This window comes from Babylonia areolata, chromosome 20 (genome assembly GCF_041734735.1).
Source record: "Babylonia areolata isolate BAREFJ2019XMU chromosome 20, ASM4173473v1, whole genome shotgun sequence".
In the NCBI taxonomy this organism is placed as follows: domain Eukaryota; kingdom Metazoa; phylum Mollusca; class Gastropoda; order Neogastropoda; family Buccinidae; genus Babylonia; species Babylonia areolata.
Genome location: NC_134895.1, coordinates 26,034,885 through 26,055,898, shown reverse-complemented (window position 1 = coordinate 26,055,898; position 21,014 = coordinate 26,034,885). Strand labels below are relative to the sequence as shown.

The 21,014-nt window shown below is 42.7% G+C and overlaps 1 protein-coding gene across 9 annotated transcripts in view; it reads right to left on the bottom strand.

Moving 5' to 3' along the window:
• Window positions 1–21,014, bottom strand: part of LOC143295338 (uncharacterized) — a 135,726-nt gene that overhangs the window by 33,941 nt on the left and 80,771 nt on the right. For all 9 annotated transcript variants that reach the window (XM_076606979.1, XM_076606983.1, XM_076606985.1 and 6 more), the window contains exons 3-15: window positions 20,804–20,917; window positions 20,106–20,148; window positions 19,656–19,731; window positions 18,933–18,977; window positions 17,121–17,297; window positions 15,186–15,273; window positions 13,929–14,081; window positions 10,661–10,758; window positions 8,513–8,706; window positions 5,650–5,759; window positions 5,199–5,309; window positions 4,119–4,355; window positions 1,636–1,701 (exon numbers count right to left, since the gene is read on the bottom strand). In XM_076606979.1, the coding sequence (XP_076463094.1) occupies window positions 1,636–1,701; window positions 4,119–4,355; window positions 5,199–5,309; window positions 5,650–5,759; window positions 8,513–8,706; window positions 10,661–10,758; window positions 13,929–14,081; window positions 15,186–15,273; window positions 17,121–17,297; window positions 18,933–18,977; window positions 19,656–19,731; window positions 20,106–20,148; window positions 20,804–20,917 (1,512 nt within the window). The remainder of the gene's footprint in view (window positions 1–1,635; window positions 1,702–4,118; window positions 4,356–5,198; window positions 5,310–5,649; window positions 5,760–8,512; window positions 8,707–10,660; window positions 10,759–13,928; window positions 14,082–15,185; window positions 15,274–17,120; window positions 17,298–18,932; window positions 18,978–19,655; window positions 19,732–20,105; window positions 20,149–20,803; window positions 20,918–21,014) is intronic.

Sequence of the window (21,014 nt, the reverse complement as noted above, 5' to 3'; positions counted from 1 at the left end):
ACAAAATGGTTCAGAGCTTGAACTGGGAGCTCCTCATAACCTGGGGCTGTATTCATGAGGATTGACTTGTGTACAACGGGCGTAAAGCAAAACGTCTGGGCTTTGAATGCTAAGAAGACGGGCACAATAGCCGAATGGTTAAAGCGTTGGACTTTCAATCTGAGGGTCCCGGGTTCGAATCTCGGTGACGGAGCCTGGTGGGTAAAGGGTGGAGATTTTTCCGATCTCCCAGGTCAACATGTGTGCAGACCTGCTAGTGCCTGAACCCCCTTTGTGTGTACACCCAAGCAAAAGATCAAATATGCACGTTAAAGATCCTGTAATCCACGTCAGCGTTCGATGGGTTATGGAAACAAGTAAATACCCAGCATGCACACCTCCGAAAGCGGAGTATAGCTGCCTACATGGCGGGGTAAAAACGGTCATACACATAAAAGCCCACTCGTGTATATGAGTGAATGTGGGAGTTGCAGCCCACGAACGCAGAAGAAGATGAAGAAGAAGAATGCTAAGACTTTTGCCGCAGCAAATTCGGCATTCATGGGGTGGGCATGGATGTCTGACAACAAACAATGGGACTTCTAACAAATAATTCTTGACAACACCTTTGTTCTTATTTAAGAAAGGGATTTTCTCAAATAAGTTCTCCTGTGTGCATCCTTGTCAGCTGCTGCACGGAGTGAAATGTACGCTTGGTTTGTTCAGCCTGGAGTTCATTGGTTTGTTGTGTCCGGATGGCATCACTAACATGTGTGATTGTATGGCATGCACATGGTTGACATACTTCAATGCAGTCACTGTTATGTTCTGAAGCACCAGTGTGTGTGTGTGTGTGTGTGTGTGTGTGTGTGTGTGTGTGTGTTTGTGTGTAATTATGATTTTTATGAATCATGTTTCTTTCTGTTGTATTTTAAGGAAAGGCACAATAGAAATAAACTTATCATTATTTTTAATATCACTATTATTATCATCATCATCATAATCATCATCATCAAACACTTCTAGAAGGAGCATTCTAGTTGACTGAAGCACTTAACAAAAATAAACACGCAATTTGTCTTTAACAAAGTCTGTACGTACGAAGCGTAGTCTAACGAAATAGCTGGACTAAATTTCAGCCCTTTTAGTCCGTGTTTTGACTCGGACTTCTTCAAAGTCTTCCGCCATTTATACCAACTTTCAATGGACTGTCTCAGACAACACTTTTAGTCCGGACGTACCCATTTACACCCACCCCATGAATACAACCCCTGATGAACACATGAAAGAGAAATTCTGCATGGCGTTCTTTGCAGACAGAACTGTTTTTTCATCAGCAGAATATCATTATATGCAGCAGCCTGCAAACTCAAAACCACACATACTGGTATAAAAAAAAAAAAAGTAACATGACTTTGTTGTTGTTATTGTTTTGGTTTTGGTTTTTAACTTGCATGGTTTTGGCTGAGCAACAGCCAATGAGAATAAACAAAAAAAATGAAAATCAACAACAAAAATCCTAGACTTCTGATTTTGACTGAGAAAAAAACAAACCACCACCATCACATGAATACAATGAAACCTGACAAGACCAAAGTACTTCACCACCAGCAACATAAGTAAGCCAGCCCTAAAAAGCGAGAGAAGAGTACTCACTCCTTCCTGGTCCCCACGACTGCCAGGAGTCCTGCCTGGGGCACTCTCTGTGTTGTCTCCTCCCGCCTGAAAGAGCACAATCCTCCTCAACAACATCCACCCAACACTCACCCACCTTCTTCACCCCCCTCCTACCTCCACCCACTGGCCCCACCCCACCACACAGCCTCTGCTCCACCTCCACAACACAAAGCCATCAACCAGAGACTACCATTATGTCTGCCATTTTAGGCCATAGACTACCATTATGTCTGCCATTTTAGACCATAGACTACCATCATGTCTGCCATTTTAGGCCATACACTACCACTATGTCTGCCATTTTAGGCCATACACTACCACGTCTGCCATTTTAGGCCATACACTACCACTATTTCTGCCATTTTAGGCCATACACTACCACCATGTCTGCCATTTTAGGCCATAGACTACCATCATTTCTGCCATTTCAGGCCACACACAAACACTATTTCTGCCATTTTAGGCCATAGACTACCACTACTTCTGCCACTTTAGGCCACAGACTACCACTATTTCTGCTATTTTAGGCCGTAGACTCCCATAATTTCTGCCATTTTAGGCCACAGACTACCATCATTTCTACATTTTTGGCCATAGACTACATCTGCAATTTTAGGACATACACTACAATCATGTCTGCTATTTTAGGCCATAGACTACATCATTTCTGCCATTCTAGGCCATACACTACCACCATTTCTGCCATGTTAGGCCATATAAAGTGCATAAAATGCTTCTGCTGAATTCAAACAAAAAAAGTTATTTGGAATATGTATATATATATAATGTGCACATGGTGAATTTAAAGAAAAAGAGTTACTTGGAAAAAGGTATAGAGCGCACACTTCTGATAAGCCGCAACTGCTGAACATCACGAAAAGTTAAGGTCCTCCAATTTGATTGGTGCAGAATGCCTCTGTTGACCCCAGATGTTGTTTTCTGAGTAGTGACATCATCTTCAGAATCTCGTAGTTTGCTTGACTCAGGTCTAGTCACTCCATTCTTCTGTTCTATTGTCTGCTTTTTTATCAGCTGGTAATTTCTACCAGTCTGAAACCTTCAGTGGAACTTGTGCTGTTCTCAAACCCCAACTGACTGGTTACATCAGAAACCAGTCTGCTACCTCTAGCCACAACCACCATTTCATTTCGCATGCTCAAAACAATTTCCTGTTTTCTTGCAAGTGTTCCGTTTATTCATCTGATTTCTCTTATTTCGCACCATAAATTTTACTCTGTAAGATAATGTCCATCAACAATGTCGAACACAACAGTGGTCAGACTAAAGCATGTAAGAGTTACTATTCGGTGTGATCGTGTGCGTTTATTGTGATCAAGTATGTTGTCAAATATTGAGTTAGTTGTGACATGTGGCACAACGTGGTGGTCAGAATTTAGTTTTCAGACACAGACAGGGCACATACAGCCAATAAGATGCAGGGGTCGAATGTGAGTATTAGAAAGAAAAAAAAAAAACGAAAAAAAAAGTTGTGTCAAATACAAGAAATATGCCAGATATTATGGTACAGATTATACCTGAAGGAGAGTCAAAATCCAAATATATATTCATCTGCATTCAATGATTCATCTTTTTCAACATTTTTGGAATTTTCCAGAAACATTCATAATGACCAAATAATAAATCCCAAACTATGTACATAAATAATTAAACAAACCCAAACAGAATTAACAAAGAAGAGGCAGTGTGTAACACTGTATGAGAGAGAAAGAAAGAATCACAGAGGACTCACACAGTATCATGCTTCAAAATATATATACATCTTTGTACATTTTGTATACACATTTACAAACCTGAAACGTCATATTCAACAACGAGTGACACATACTTCATTCTTTAAGACTCTCAGTGTGGACTGTCTACAGTCTATTGTCAAATGTCAATTTAATTTTCTTCACAACTTCTAATGGAAAAGGCGTATACGCAGTGGTTTAAAAACATTACAAATATACACTGTTTAGGATGCTCATCATGGATGGAACTTTTAGTAATGATGTGACAGTGAATAAGGAATTTATTTTAGTTTTACCATTTTCAAAAAATCAAGTTCCCCCTTCTAAATAATGTTCACCCATGTCACTGACAAAAAAGGAACTACTGCCATTCACTTTTCTCTTTGATCCATCCTCCTCCTTAAATCCAAAACAAACAAGTAAAACCCATTATACTTGCTGTCACTTCGGACTTTAAATCCAAAACAAACAAGTAAAACCCATTATACTTGCCGTCACTTCGGACTTCTTCCTGCCAACCAATGAAATCAATTTTGACTTTTCCTAGCCACCCAATGAAATCTTTTCTGAATTCCCCTAGTCAACCAATGAAATGTTTCTGACCTTTTCCAGCCATCCAATCAAAAATCTTTTCTGACTTTTCCCAGCCAGGCAATGACAAATCTTATCTTGACCTTTCCCAGCCTGCCAGTGAAATCCAATGGTACTTACCGTCACGTCTTTCCTGTCTTCAGCAGAAGGCTCTGTTCCCTTTCCTTTGCCTTTCTTCTCTGCCTTCTTTTTATCCTCTTCTTCCTTCTTCCGTCGTTTTTCCTCTTCTTTTTTCCGTTTTTCCTCTTCCTTTTCTCGCTTCTTGCGTTCCTTCTCGTCCTCCTTGGCTTTCTTGGCTAGCTCCGCTGGGGTCAAACCCATGGTGCCGTCACCACCTTCTTTGTTCAGAGTGGCATCCTGAAACAGGCATCCTAAATCAGCTTAACAGACTTTTCTAATTGCCCCTCCCCCTCCTGTCATTAAAGAAAAGTACTTCTAGACCAGCTGCTCTGGACATAAAACCATTACAATGACTTAACTTACAAATAAAAAGGTCATGTTACCTTACTGCAAAACTGAGTCTCGTTCAGAAAGGAAACGTCTTTATAATAATATGCATTAAAAACAACGGTGAAACAATCTTGGAGGTAGCAAGGTATGGATAAAAGAAGGCAAGAAGGATGAAAAGCAGAAGAAAGATGAATAACAATGGACACCCACAAACACAACAATATCTACCACAAGACTCAAACAACACCAAGGTTGCATCTGACTGATCATAATCCAGTTCATCAGCTGTCTGATTTTCATTAAAAAAAAAACACAAAAAACAGTGGATGTCCATGTTGCAACAGCAGTCCCATTCTGGATCTTAGTTAACGTATTATATTGCACTACTCAGTGTTCCTACAGATTCTCTGTAAAATTTGGAATGCTATTCCTGGCGAAAGTGTGCTGCTACTGTGCAGCACCACCCTTTTTTCTGCCTGCAGGTTTCTGTAGTTTCCAGTTAAAGTGGATTTTTCTGTACAATTTTGCCTGGAACAACCCTTTTGTTCCCAAGGGTTCTTTTATGTGTGCCAAGTCAAAGCTACAAATGGGAAATCGGTTCATTGTCTCATTCGAATGACTACTGTCTAGACCACCATTCTAAGTCTTAGAGCAGAGTTAGAAAATACTATGGGATTTGATCCTGTGAGCTCAGATTCCCTCGCTTCCAAGGCAGACGCGTTGCCACATGGCCACCACTCCATTGCTTACGTCTTCTCCAGGCTTGCGGTCTTGCCGGTCTTTGCCGTCCATGGATTTGTTAGCACCGGGAGCCAGAGCCCCACCCTCAGTGCCTAGCAGTGTGGAGTCCTCTTTGTCTGCCTGCACCACACACACACACACACACAGGGCACAATGTGTTTCAGTCAACAACAGTTTGTATATAACATCACTGAAAGATATTAAGTCTGTCTGACTAAACTCTGAGTGGTGTGGTTTTTTAAATCTGTATCTTGAGAAAATATTCTTTTTTTTCTTGAGAAAATATGGACTCCGATCAAAACATTTATTCTCCAGTTTCAAGGAAACGGTCTTCCCAGAGCTGTCTTCCTAGACTTACCAACTAGATCACTGACTGCCATACTGTAAACATGCATGGAACAAAAAATGACACAAACACATACAAAAAAGACACCTGAAAATAACGCCTGAACGTGTATACCTTTGTGGCCGTGGCGTTAGGATCGTCCTTGAGATCTTTTTTGTCCTTTCCGTCTCCTGCCAGATTCTTTCCATCCTCGTCGTCCTTCCAGTACTCAGGACGATTGGATACTGCAAGCACACACACACACAACTACATATCTCTATTTGCATACTGTATGGACACACACACATCCACGTAACTACATATCTTTATTGGATACTGCACACACACACACACACACACACACTCAAGTATGTATCTCTGTTTGGATACTGCATGCACACACACACACACACACACAAACACACTCAACTTCATATCTATATTTGGATACTGTAGGCACACACACACACACATCACTCAACTACATATCTCTATTTAGATACTGCATGCACACACACATCCACTAACCTACATATCCCTATTTCATACATTTTCCTTCTACTGGGGAATGATCAACAAATACAAAATGTCTTGCTACACTGAAGCAGACATTATTCATAACTGGTTTTCAAATACTAACCCCTTCACTGCAGTGGGGAAAAAAGGCAGTAGAATGTGGTGTTTCAAGTCATAAATCAATATCCAGGACAACTAGCCTAAACCTTAGGAAACAGTCAAGAGACAGACCACTCTAGATCAAAGGAGTGAATTTTCAGCTTTCCACCGGTGGTTCCAGAGTTATTTCCCTTCTTTTGATGATATCATCAGTGATGTCACTGTGCCTGTGAATCTAACCAGCACTGCAGACAAGGGGGTTAAAACTTTAATAAGGAGCTTTTCCTTCGATGACTGTGCTCATCTTCACAAGGCAAAGATGATGGCTTGAACTGTTTTGCTGACAGTTACAATTCTGCAAAGTTTGGTTTCTTTACCACTTGCAGCTGCTGAGAAAATGTCAATTTTGAAGTTTATCATGGACACACACACGGATACAATGGCACAACATACTAACACATGAATCAGAGACTCACTTTATGATCGTAACTTGACTGACATGACCTGACTTATTCCTCAGCACATCTTGAGGACAATGAGCCACAACAACAATTCTCCAGCAGACTTGATTCTGGGCAGTCCTCCCGACTTCAGCTGAGCCCACATTCATCCAGCTGCCTTCCGACTCATCCTCTATGCACCTTCTCCATGTTGGTGTTGGTCTGCCCACTGTTCTCTTCCCTGGAGGGTTCCACTCCAGTGCCTCACAGGTGGTGCTGTCTGGAGCTTTGTGCAGGAGGTGGTTATTTCCTGACTGGTGGTGCTGTCTGGAGCTTTGTGCAGGGGGTGGTCATTTCCTGACTGGTGCTGCTGTCTGGAGCTTTGTGCAGGATGTGGTCATTTCCTGACTGTCTGGAGGTTTGTGCAGGGGGTGGTCATTTCCTGACTGGTGCTGCTGTCTGGAGCTTTGTGCAGGGGGTGGTCATTTCCTGACCGGTGGTGCTGTCTGGAGGTTTGTGCAGGGGGTGGTCATTTCCTGACCGGTGGTGCTGTCTGGAGCTTTGTGCAGGAGGTGGTCATTTCCTGACCGGTGGTGCTGTCTGGAGCTTTGTGCAGGGGGTGGTCATTTCCTGACTGGTGCTGCTGTCTGGAGCTTTGTGCAGGAGGTGGTCATTTCCTGACTGGTGCTGCTGTCTGGAGCTTTGTGCAGGGGGTGGTCATTTCCTGACTGGTGGTGATGTCTGGAGCTTTGTGCAGGATGTTGTCATTTCCTGTCTGGTGCTGATGTCTGGAGCTTTGTGCAGGATGTTGTCATTTCCTGACTGGTGCTGATGTCTGGAGCTTTGTGCAGGATGTTGTCATTTCCTGTCTGGTGCTGCTGTCTGGAGCTTTGTGCAGGATGTTGTCATTTCCTGTCTGGTGCTGATGTCTGGAGCTTTGTGCAGGATGTTGTCATTTCCTGTCTGGTGCTGATGTCTGGAGCTTTGTGCAGGATGTTGTCATTTCCTGTCTGGTGCTGCTGTCTGGAGCTTTGTGCAGGGGGTGGTCATTTCCTGACTGGTGCTGCTGTCTGGAGCTTTGTGCAGGAGGTTGTCATTTCCTGACTGTCTGGAGGTTTGTGCAGGGAGTGGTCATTTCCTGTCTGGTGGTGTCTGGAGGATTGTGCAGGGGGTGGTCATTTCCTGTCTGTCTGGAGGTTTGTGCAGGGGGTGGTCATTTCCTGTCTCGAGGTTTGTGCAGGGGGTGGTCATTTCCTGTCTGTCTGGAGGTTTGTGCAGGGGGTGGTCATTTCCTGTCTGGAGGTTTGTGCAGACGGTGGCCAGCTCAGTTCCATTTTCTGTCTGTCTGGTGGTGGGAATGTGACTGGTTGCTTTTCCCACACGTTGGTGTTTGACATTGTTTCTGGTCACCTTGTGTCCGGTGGTGAAGGTGTGGGGTTTGTCAGCATACAGGTCTGTGAGTCTCCATGTCTGTGATGGACTTCACATTTAATAATAATAATAATGGATACTTATATAGCACACTATCCAGAAATCTGCTCTAGGTGCTTTACAAAAACGCTTTTGTTAACATAAAACATTATATCTATGTTACATACACACACCAAAATGTGACCACACACACACACACACACACACACACACACACACACACACACACACACACACTGCATACATACGTTTTAACATACATGTGTATCTAACAGCTACCCTAACACATACGCACACAGAGGCAGCCACAAACTTACATAAACACACGCTAAATGTCCTGGTCATTTGTGCATATAAGCTAATCAGAGAAAAAAGAAGCAAGAATAACATACATAAGCACAGCTGTCAACAAAACAAAGAACTTAACTAGCAACAAATTTTTAACACTCACTGTCATCCACTCTTGCTCTTTTGGACAAAGACTTAACTAGTAACAAACTACCAACACTCACTCTCATCCACACTCTTGCTCTTTTGGGCTGGGAAAGTGTTGCGGGCAGGCTGGCTGCGCTCAAAGTATGGATCTGGTCTGTCCAGAATCTGCGAGTTCTGCCGAGTCTGGTACAACGTGCGGCCAGAGTAGCGGAACTTCGATCCCAGACGTGGGAACATTGCTGCATTCTGGGACTGTTCAGCTTCCCGTAATCTGTAATACAAGTGCAAACATGATACAATCAGTAGGAGCAAATGACCGCCACTCCTATACAAAAACCTGTTTTGCAGGAAACCATGAAATGTAATAATAAAATGGGTTTTTCTCTACAAACACTAACCATATTTACATAAACCTTTTTTGGGAGGGTGGGGGACAATTCAAAATAATAATTATAATAACATATTTATGTTTCCTGACTGTGGCAAAACAAGGCAAGCGTAGTCTATTTTGCTTTGTTCTATTAGCATGCGTTCTGCATGCAATACACTACTTTTAACATAGACGAGGGAAATGCTTTTCAGAAGACATCTTCATCAGTTCTTTTCACATATCTACTGATACCAGTTTTGTTTCATATGAATTATGAAACAATATATATACTTTTTTCAGATCAATTATTTGTAATAATTTTGATGATGATTTCGTAACTTAAACAGGACAAATAATTTGTACTTCTGGCAATGATTTCATAAATCACAAATTTAGGAAAATCAACTGTAATTCTAGTGATACAGAACAAAGCTTTTGATTCAGAGCATAATATGCCAAAGTTCGCTGTCACCCAACTATGCAGCAAGCTCCGAAAGTGAAAAGCTGCTTGGTTTACTTTGTATACTAGGAGAGCTGAATCACACCCTGCTTCCAGCCATCAGTTAATTAGGAAAAAAAATGGCTGACATGCACTGCTGTTTCCAAACAGGTTCCAGACAAGTTCTCCACACCTTGGGCCAACACCAAGGTGAAAACAGTATGATCAATGGTTTCTCCACTGCAATGGGAATTCATTTGCAACACAAGTCTCTTGTGAACCATGGGTTTCAAACTGGGAGGCAAGACTGCACTGACTCTTAGTGCCGCAGCCTCGGGGGCTAGTTGGCCGCCACAGACTATCCCAACGACTGTCATCAAGCATTCTTGGCCGAGAAAATGGGGATGTAACTTGGGCAAGACCCTCTCCACAATAATCAACTTCTAGCCCAGACAGTTGGGACAGCAGCTGCCTCCTCTGCCAATTTATGACAGACATGGTGGGACAGGACAGACTATCCTACATTAGCAGTGGGACAGGACAGACTATCCTACATCAGCAGCGGGACAGGACAGACTATCCTACATCAGCAGTGGGACAGGGCAGACTATCCTACATCAGCAGTGGGACAGGGCAGACTATCCTACATTAGCAGTGGGACAGGACAGACTATCCTACATCAGCAGTGGGACAGGACAGACTATCCTACATCAGCAGCGGGACAGGACAGACTATCCTACATTAGCAGTGGGACAGGACAGACTATCCTACATCAGCAGCGGGACAGGACAGACTATCCTACATTAGCAGTGGGACAGGACAGACTATCCTACATCAGCAGTGGGACAGGACAGACTATCCTACATCAGCAGCGGGACAGGACAGACTATCCTACATTAGCAGTGGGACAGGACAGACTATCCTACATCAGCAGCAGGACAGGGCAGACTATCCTACATCAGCAGCGGGACAGGACAGACTATCCTACATCAGCAGCAGGACAGGGCAGACTATCCTACATCAGCAGCGGGACAGGACAGACTATCCTACATCAGCAGCAGGACAGGGCAGACTATCCTACATTAGCAGTGGGACAGGGCAGACTATCCTACATTAGCAGTGGGACAGGACAGACTATCCTACATTAGCAGTGGGACAGGGCAGACTATCCTACATCAGCAGCAGGACAGGGCAGACTATCCTACATTAGCAGTGGGACAGGACAGACTGTCCTAGATTAGCAGTGGGACAGGACACTGTCCTACATTAGCAGTGGGACACGACACTGTCCTACATTAGCAGTGGGACACGACACCGTCCTACAACAGGTGACAGACCTGAAGAGCAGTGGGACAGGACAGAATATCCTACATTAGCAGTGGGACAGGACAGACTATCCTACAACAACTGACAGACCTGAAGAAGGCATGGTGTTCCACACAGATCTTCCACAGCCTCTTTGCCAGGCGGTGCGAAGCCAGCTTGAAGCTGACAGTGTTGTCTGTTGGCATGTTCTGCACACACACACACAGGGACACTCAGCACTTCAAATCAACAGTTACATGGCATGCACACACTTAGCACTTCAAATCAACAGTTACATGGCATGCATGCACTTAGCACTTCAAATCAAGTCTCAAAGGATGCATTCACTCAGCACTTGAAATCAACAGTTACAAGGGACACACACACTCTGCACTTGAAATCTAGCAATGTCCAGAGTGTGAGACAGGGAAGAGAGGGGAAAAGTGTCTGCCCACAACACAACACAAAGTGTGAGACAGGGCAGAGAGGGAAAAAGTGTCTGCCCACAACACAACACAAAGTGTGAGACAGGGCAGAGAGGGAAAAAGTGTCTGCTCATAACACAACATAAAGTGTGAGACAGGGAAGAGAGGGAAGAAGTGTCTGCTCACAACACAACACAAAGTGTGAGACAGGGCAGAGAGGGAAAAAGTGTCTGCCCACAACACAACACAAAGTGTGAGACAGGGCAGAGAGGGAAAAAGTGTCTGCTCATAACACAACATAAAGTGTGAGACAGGGAAGAGAGGGAAGAAGTGTCTGCTCACAACACAACACAAAGTGTGAGACAGGGAAGAGAAGGGAAAAGTGTCTGCTCACAACACAACATAATAATAATAATGGTATTTATATAGAGCTGAATCTTGTGCAGAGACAAATCAAAGCGCTTTCGCACCAGTCATTCACACGCATGCATAACTCTAAAACTGTAGAAACTAAAGACAAGGAAGAGGCAGGCAAGGGAGGCTATTTTGGGAAGAGGTGGGTTGGCCAGACTTGAAAGAGCTGAGTGTGGAGACCTGACGAAGCGAAAGAGGAAGTTCATTCCAATTGCAAGGTCCAGAGACAGAGAAAGAACAGCAGCCAACAGTCTAGTGTTTGAATCTAGGTATGTGTAAACAGAGTGGATCCGAAGCCGATCATAGTCAGTGAGATGGAGTGTAGAGGTGAAGGCAGCCTCAAAGATAGGAAGGGGCAGTTTTGTGAATACATCTATAACATAAGAGTGCTGATCTTGTACTTTATTCGGTGTGAGACTGGGAGCCAGTGGAGATATTGCAAAAGAGGGGTGATGTACTCAGATCTTTTTTGTATGTGCTGAAGGGACAGAATGTATGAAGCAGGCAAACCAGACAATAGAGAGTTACAGTAGTCAAAGCGAGATAGAATGTGAGAAACGACAAGTCTAGATGATGCGTCACTGGACAGATATTTCCGGACGGCACTGATGCGCCGCAGTTGACAGTAGCAGGACTGACATATCTGACTGATAAATTTTTGCATGGACAGTGTATTGTCAAGGACAACACCGAGGTTCCTGACTGACCTGGAAAGAGGGATGGATATACTGCCAAGTTTGATAGCGTCAATTGTGATGGAAGACAGTTTTTGTTTAGTTCCTATGATCATTACTTCAGTTTTGTCTGCGTTCAATTGTAACTTATTTCGAGTCATCCAGTTTTGAATGTCCAGGAAGCAGTTGGATGTTTCTTGCAAGAGCGACAACAATTTTTCAGGGGTATCACTCTTCTGGAGTTGAGTGTCATCAGCATAAGAATGATGACTGATATTATGGCGGTTGATAATTTCAGCGAGAGGAGCAGTGTACAGTGTGAAGAGCACTGGGCCTAAAACAGATCCCTGTGAGACTCCATGTTCGATTTTAACGGGTTCAAATTGGAAATGATCAACAATAACAAACTGGAATCGATCAGTGAGATAAGATTTGAACCAGTTTAGAACAGTGCCGTTGATACCAAATGTAAAATGAAGACGGGAAAGAAGGATTGAATGGTCTATCGTGTCAAAGGCGGCTGACAAGTCGAGAAGAGTGAGAATGGAAATTTTTCCTAAGTCGGACGCTATCAGTCGATTGTTCAGAATGTGGAGGAGAGTGGTTTCGGTGCTGTGGTCAGCGCGATAGGCAGACTGAAATGGGTGGATGAGATTGTTCAAACAAAGGTGGTTGTTCAGCTGCTTGAGGACAGCTTTTTCAAGTTTGGACATGAATGGAAGATTAGAAACTGGTCGATGTTTTTCCAAATGTTTGCGTCAAGGTTGGGTTTCTTCAGAAGAGGCCGGACAATTGCAGTTTTGAAAGTGGATGGAAACGTTCCAGTGAGAAGGGATGAGTTGACAATATTGGTGATTGTGGGGATTTCATGAACTTCTGTTTCAGTCAATGGATTAAAGGAATGGAGAGGAGTGCCGCTGAATTGAGGATCAGGATGAGCAGGTTGGAAAGACATCTGGTCTAAGATGGTCCAAATATTTTGGACTGTCGAAAAAGAAAGAGAAGACATTGGGGAGTCCAGATAAAATGTGGGCAGAAGGAAGAGGAGTCTTTTTTGCAGTTCTAAGAAGATTTGACATGACAGAGTAAAGAGATTTGGTGGATGTGGCATCAAGAACTTGAGAAGAAAAGAAGTTGATGAGATCATATGTTTGACTTTATTTATTTGTTTTCGGAATATTTGATTGTGGACTTAACATAAAGTTAACATACGAATATAATCCAAATTTTGCAGAAAAGTAACAAGACAAAACAAGGCAAGAAAAGACTAGACATAAAGTGTGAGACAGGGAAGAGAGGGAAAAAGTGTCTGTCCACAACACAACACAACACAAAGAGTGAGAAAATTAGAGACAGACACTGATCAATGGACAGACAGATAGACTGACAGACACAAGAGGACCAGATGGAAAGAAATCATGAAAAACAAAACCCTCAAGAATAAACACAAAAAATTGAAACAAACAACTTCTGGAGAAGGAGAAAAAAAAATGCCTGCAAATTAAGAAAAAAATATTTCTTCTCTAGGAAAACTCACAGCATGAAAAAAAAAGCCGACAACAAACCAACCAAAAAGCCAAAACAAAGGGCATGGGAAACATACAAATATTATCCAAATTTTGCAGAAAAGTGACAAGACAAAATAAGGCAAGAAAAGACTAGACAAAACAAGGCAAGAAAGGCAAGACAAGACAAGGCGAAACAAGAAAAGACAAAACAAGACATGACAAGACAAAACAAGGCAAGAAATGACAACAAAAGACAAGAAAAGACAAAACAAGGCAAGGAAAGACAAGACAAAACAAGACAAGACAGGACAAAACAAGACAATACAAAAGACAACACTTTTCCATCCAGCCAACTGACATCTGTGGGGCGAACTTTGACGTAGAAGTGTCGGCGCTTGTAGCAGATCTTGAGGATCTTGGGCCAGACAAAGCGACTGATCCTGAGCTTTTCCCGGTACACCTGCAGACCGCTGGCACACACCCCCAGCATGATGTCCACATTGTTGGCGTCCTGCACCAACATGCCCAGTTATTCGGCCCACAGAGCTGTTTCTGCTTTCTATGTATGTATGATAATTATGATAGTCATGTCCAACACACCCTGTTTTTCAGTGCCCAATTTTCTGTTTCTGCTTCACTGATAGTCAGTCATGTCCAACACACCCTGTTTTTCAGTCCCCAATTTTCGGTTTCTGCTTCACATGTATGTTTGATATGATAGTAAGCTTCTGCTTCACATGTATGTTTGATATGATAGTAAGCTTCTGCTTCATATGTATGTTTGATATGATAGTAAGCTTCTGCTTCACATGTATGTTTGATATGATAGTAAGCTTCTGCTTCACATGTATGTTTGATATGATAGTAAGCTTCTGCTTCATATGTATGTTTGATATGATAGTAAGCTTCTGCTTCACATGTATGTTTGATATGATAGTAAGCTTCTGCTTCACATGTATGTTTGATATGATAGTAAGCTGTATCAACACATCCACTTCCTCAATCCACAGATTTCTGTTTCTGCTTCATTTGTATATATCATAGTCGGTCGTGTTCCACTCTGACCATCACAACAGCAGAGAAGACAGCTGTTGTCTCAACTATCTGAGATAGAATTTGATTATAGTGAACAGATAAAACTTACGCTTATGTCAACAACAACACTGGTGTGATCCCAAACCCTCCCAACCCCTCCAGCCCAAACACACCTCCTGCTCACTAAATTTTTTTTTTAACATATCAAAATGTGCAGATATGTTCTTTTCTACCTACCATGTAAGCAGCCATACTCCGTTTTCGGTTGTGTGCATGCTAGGTATGTTCTCGTTGCCATGACCCACTGAACACTGACATGGATTACAGGATCTTCAATATGCGCATTTGAACTTCTGCTTGCATATACACATGAAGGAGGTTCAGGCACAAGCAGGTCTGCACGTATGTTGACCTGGGAGATCAGAAAAATCTCCATCCTCTACCCACCAGGCGCCATTACCGAGATTCGAACCCAAGACCCTGAGATTGAAAAGTTCAACTCTTTAACCACTCAGCTATTGCGCGCCCGTCATTGCCATCACTAAAAGGAAAATCTGACAGGATGAAAGTAGGCACACACCTGAGCAGCATGAAGGTCCACACCATACATGGACAGTTTTTTGGCGTTCTCCAGGAAGTTGATCTCTGCTTCATCGGGGGTCTGACCCCTGCACACATACACATTACCACATGCATGTAGAAAACTCTATTGAGGCAAAAGAGTAGTAAAACACAATACGATACAAACACACCATCACACAGACTGTATCAGCCAACTAATCACCTTTGCCAGTTTTTTACACCGTCTGCATACATTCTCCCTCCCCACACCCTCTGTTCATTAAGAAGCCTTATAAAACAAAACAACACACACACACACACACACACACACACACACGTGTGTGTGTGTGTGTGTGTGCGTGCATGTTTGCGTGCGTGTGTGTGTTTCTTTCTGATAACTTCACACAGAAGTTTGATACATGGAGACTGTAATCATGATTCATGTTGGAAAACGGGAAGAATAGAACCTTGTTTTCAAGGGTGAAAAAAAAAAGAAAAAAAAAGACAACCAAGACACCCAATCCCTCACTGTCCTGGGATGGTTAGCCCAGTTGGCTGTATCACATGAGGCAGGTGTTGATAAAATAACTGTATCTTACACAAACAGGCTTTATTTACTGTAAACACACACACAAAACCCACCAAAATATCCCAAACCAAATTCTGTACAAGGCTATACTCCCACTCCTGCAGAATGTAAATTCTGTAATAAAAAGTAAACACACACACACACACACACACTGGAACATTACAAAGGGATTTTCCGACTGACAATAACTGTTTCTGCCGTGCCCTCTCTTGATCTGTGTATGAAGCTCAGCGATTTTCACCTGTATGAAACACACAGACACAGACACACAAAGACACACACACAGGAACAATACAACAGGTTTTTCACACCTCAACAGATGATAACTGTTTCTGCCCTGCCCTTCCTTTCTAAGCTGTCCAGCCCCTTACCTGCTCTTTTCCAGCCCTGCCCTTCTCCAATCTTTTCCCACCCTTCTCCTGCCCTGCCTTTCCCCAACCCTTTCTCACTCTTCCACTACCCATTCCCTCCCCCAACCCTACTCGCCCTTTCCCCAACCCTTTCTCACCCTTCTCCAACGCTACTCACCCTTCCCCAACCCTACTCACCCTTTCCCCAACCCTTTCTCACCCTTCTCCAACGCTACTCACCCTTCCCCAACCCTACTCGCCCTTTCCCCAACCCTTTCTCACCCTTCTCCAATGCTACTCACCCTTCCCCAACCCTTTCTTGCCCTTCCCCAACCCTACTCACCCTTCCCCCAACCCTACTCACCCTTCCCCCAACCCTTTCTCACCCTTCTCCAACCCTACTCACCCTTCCCCAACCCTTTCTAAGTTCTTGCCCTTCCCCAACCCTACTCACCCTTCCCCCAGCCCTACTCACCCTTCCCCCAACACCACTCACCCTTCCCCCAACCCTACTCACCCTTCCCCCAACACTACTCACCCTTCCCCCAACACTACTCACCCTTCTCCAACCCTACTCACCCTTCCCCCAACCCTTTCTCACTCTTCTCCAACCCTTTCTCACCCTTCCCCCCCCCAACCCTACTCACCCTTCTCCAACCCTACTCACCCTTCCCCCAACCCTTTCTCACCCTTCTCCAACCCTACTCACCCTTCCCAAACCCTTTCTCACCCATCCCCAACCCTACTCACCCTCCCCCAACCCTTTTTCACCATTCCCCAACCCTTTCTCACCATTCCCCAACCCTACTCACCCTTCCCCAACCCTTTCTTGCCCTTCCCCAACCCTACTCACCCTTCTCCAACCCTTTCTCACCATTCCCCAACCCTACTCACCCTTCCCCAACCCTTTCTTGCCCTTCCCCAACCCTACTCACCCTTCTCCAACCCTTTCCCCAACCCTTCCCACCTCTTTCTCGCCATTCCCCAACCCTACCCTGCCCCGCCCTGCCCTCACTTGTGCTGCTTGTGGAGCTCGGAGATCTTCTCCAGCAGGTCTGCTGTCTGGTTAGGTGCAAAGCTGGTGTCGCGGATGTACTCAATGCCCCGGTGCTCGCTGGGGTCGAAGTCGCCCACGTCCGCCTGCACGCAGTATGACCCCAGCATGGCTTGCGTCAGGAAGGTGGTGGGCAGTCTGCAACACACACACACACACAAACACACAGACACACGCACAAACACACATACAGAATCAAGTGTTAAGAAAACAACGCACATTTCATTTATTGAAGCAGTTTCTTCACCTGCTTTCGATTTCTCGGCTTGGAACGGACTAGCAGTTTTCACAGGACAGGAGTCCGACCCCCTGCTGTAGTACACACTGGAGGGTCATGGCTGAATATGTGTAATTAAACAATGCTCTGTAAAGAATGCATGTTTGATTTATTGCAGCAGTTTCGTGAGAATGTGAGATTGTATTGTATTATATTGTATTACAATGCATTGTATTGAATTGTACTAAATTGTATTGTATTGTATTGTATCATATTGTATGGTATCACTTTTTGTCACAACAGATTTCTCTGCATGAAATCAGCACTGCTCTCACTGGGAAGAGTGCGTCGCCACGGTGCAGTGCCACCTATATATTTTTCTCTCTCTTTTTTTCTGTCTGCAAGCGTATTTGTTTCACCATCAAATTCCACTTTTCTTTAAACAGAATTATGCCAGTGATAACCCTTGCATTGCTGTGGGCTGCATAAGTGACCTCAGTTTATCGTCTCATCTGAAAGACTAGCACCAAGACCACCACTCAAGGTCTAGTGGAGGAGAGAGTAAAAATCCTGGTCCATATATAGGACTCCAAGCAGAGGACACTCCAAGAAAAGAATGTCACATTCACTGCAGCAGTTTGTCAGTCTTAACACTGATAACAACAATAATAATAATGATTGTATTCATATAGCACTGAATCTTCAATGGAGACAAATCAAAGCCCTTTATCACAAGAAATGAACATGTATGCATGTCTCTGAATCAAAGGGACAAAAGACAAAACTTCCAAATACATGCAGACAGAAAGCTACAGAAGAAACTGGCAGAAATAGGGAAGGGAGGGAGAAGCTATCATTTTGGACAGAGGTATGTTTCAAGGTTAGTCTTGGAACAGGTAAGTGCCAGTTAAGTGCAGAGATCTAACAAAGTGAACGAGGGAGATCACTACAAGTGTAAGGTCCAGAGACAGAAAGAGTGGTGACTAAATGCAAAGTGATTCAATCTGACGTTTGTCTTAGAGAGATTGGGACAAGAAGCTATGTTTATGCTGCTGGCAAGGACATGATAGAGGTGTCCGGGTTTTTTCACATCTGAAAAACAGTATTCAACATGCAACCCAAACAGGTGTACAATCTTATGTTCTGATTCACATTAGCATATCATAATAATAACATAAATGAATTAATTACACTTCAAGATTTGTGTTCTATGTGTGTGTGTGCGTGTGTGTGTGCATGCGCGAGTTACACTGGGCATACATCCGGAAGAGTGTTTATGTACAAGTCTGTCTAAGTGTGAGTGAGAGAGAGACAGAGTGTGTGAGACAGAGAGAAGGTGAGAGTGTGTGCGTAACTGGTCATCAATTTTCATATTACCAGTTTGCATCAGTTTGACATGGTACAGTATATGACACCAAATTTCATATTCCAAAACAGTAGGCATGTATGGTGCATATGTCAAGAGTGGTATGCAAGTGAGGTGGACAGCACGTTCACATGATTATTTCACTCCACACACACACACAGACACTCACTGCCAATATCAAGCCACTTACTTTCCACTCAAAATATCCCTCCTGGTCTGAAGCGTCACAAGCCATCTAAAAATAAAAATAAAAAAAGGATAATTTTTTTTTAAAAACATATAAACAGGTTAAAAACAATGAACAACATACATAATTTGTTAAAGGATAAAGAATCAATTCTCTTCTTTTTTTAAATTCTAAAACAGTACATAATAAGGAGACAATGAACATACTAGAAAAACATCCAAACATTTTGCACATTACCAAAAGAAAGAAGGAACAATTCCCACTCAATACAGTGAGAGACACAGGCACAAAAAGACTGCCAAAGAATGAGAGAAGGAAAGGGGAGAAGTCCAAGGAGAGAGAAAGAGAAGGAGAAAGACAGACAGTGAAATGGACAGACAGGCAGAAGCATGCAAAATCCCCAAACGTAAACCTGGCCCTTCCATACACCTCTGGCAATTCCCCTGTCTCTTTCCTGATCGAAAGAACATTAAACCAATTTTTTTTTTCAGGTGCAGTTTACAATTGTATTATATTTTGTTTGTATTAAAATATACTTGGCATGTAAGTAAATAAAATATCCATACTTATTTAAACACAAATTCTGAATTGTATGGTGTGGTCTGTGTGTAGAAAGACTTAAAAAAACATACACAAATTTCACACACACACACAAACACACACAACAGCCAAATACAAGTTTCTTCTTCCCAACAGATACAAAACAAACGTAATGTCAATTCTGACCTTGTCAAACTTTCTTTTAACTGTGTAGGGTCAGGGGGATAGAACTTTAACGCAAAGTCAAACTGCCATGGTCCCCCTGAAAAGAAATGGAAACAAACTATCAATCAAACAACACACAACACACGAAAAAAAAACACATTCACTGCATCCAGAAATATCTCTCACTTTCGCATCCTCTGTGTTGAGCAACATATAGCCAGTCGCAATTATTCTGCATTTACAATGACTCCCTCAAATACGCATTTCAGGTATCTATTTCAGTATTACAGCAGTATGTAGCATTCAAAATATTCCAAATTCTATCAATCTTCATTTCATTTTTGGAAGAACTACCAAGCCTGCAGATTAATGGACATTTATTTCTTTTTTTGTCCAATACAGTTCAGTCTGCAAACATTCTGTTTTTCTGATTCTGTTTTCTTCTTCTATTTTTTTTTTAATCTACCTTACCTTTTTTCTGCTTGGTGATCTTTTTATCAGAACTCAACCAACACTGAAAAAAAAAAGAGAAGAAAAAACACAATCAATAAACAATCATTTTTCTAGAACTACAACTTGTGTGTTGTTTGTGTTCATGGTTGTTGTTTTTGAGCTATTTTTATTGACGGGGACTTTCACTCCTTCACACAATCCAGATGCCATGCCTTTGGGTTTGGGGTTCAAGAGTGACACAGTTCTAGGATTCACAACACTGTTTCATGTTTCACTACAATTTAACCAATATTAGGTGTACCATATGACAAGGGGCATGAATGGAAGCAGAGGAAATGCTTTTATAAGTATTGTCTTATGAAGCAACAGGCTGTATTAGTGTAAATATAACAGTTCTTCATTTCATGCAAGTGTGTGTGTGTGTGTGTGTGTGTGTGTGTGTGTGTTCTCTTCAAAGCAAACAAAAACTAATAAAGAGTTTTTTCTATACATGTGACAAGACAGGAATTATGAAAAAAAATCATGCAAAAATGAAGACTTTACTGAACCAAACATGGACGTTAGAAAGAAAACAAATGCAATCTTTTTTTTCCTACATTATCTGTGTGAGCGCTAATATGTACTTTAGAAAGCAAACAAACGCAGTGTGTTTTTCTTTTAGATTATCAGTATGAACACAAAAGAAAGAAACTTATACACACAGAAAAAGTACTCACTTTCAGACGGTTGGATATTCTTTCATCTACAAACTGAATACCGAAGTAGTCCTTTTCTATGAGGTCAAGGTGCTGGCACACTTTGTTGAAGAGGTCTCTGCCCTCCGCACCCCTCTGAAAACAGACATCATTCACAGTGCATCCGGTAACCATTCACAGCAGTCTCAACCAAAGGCCATCATTTGTAAAATTATTGATCATAATGAACTAC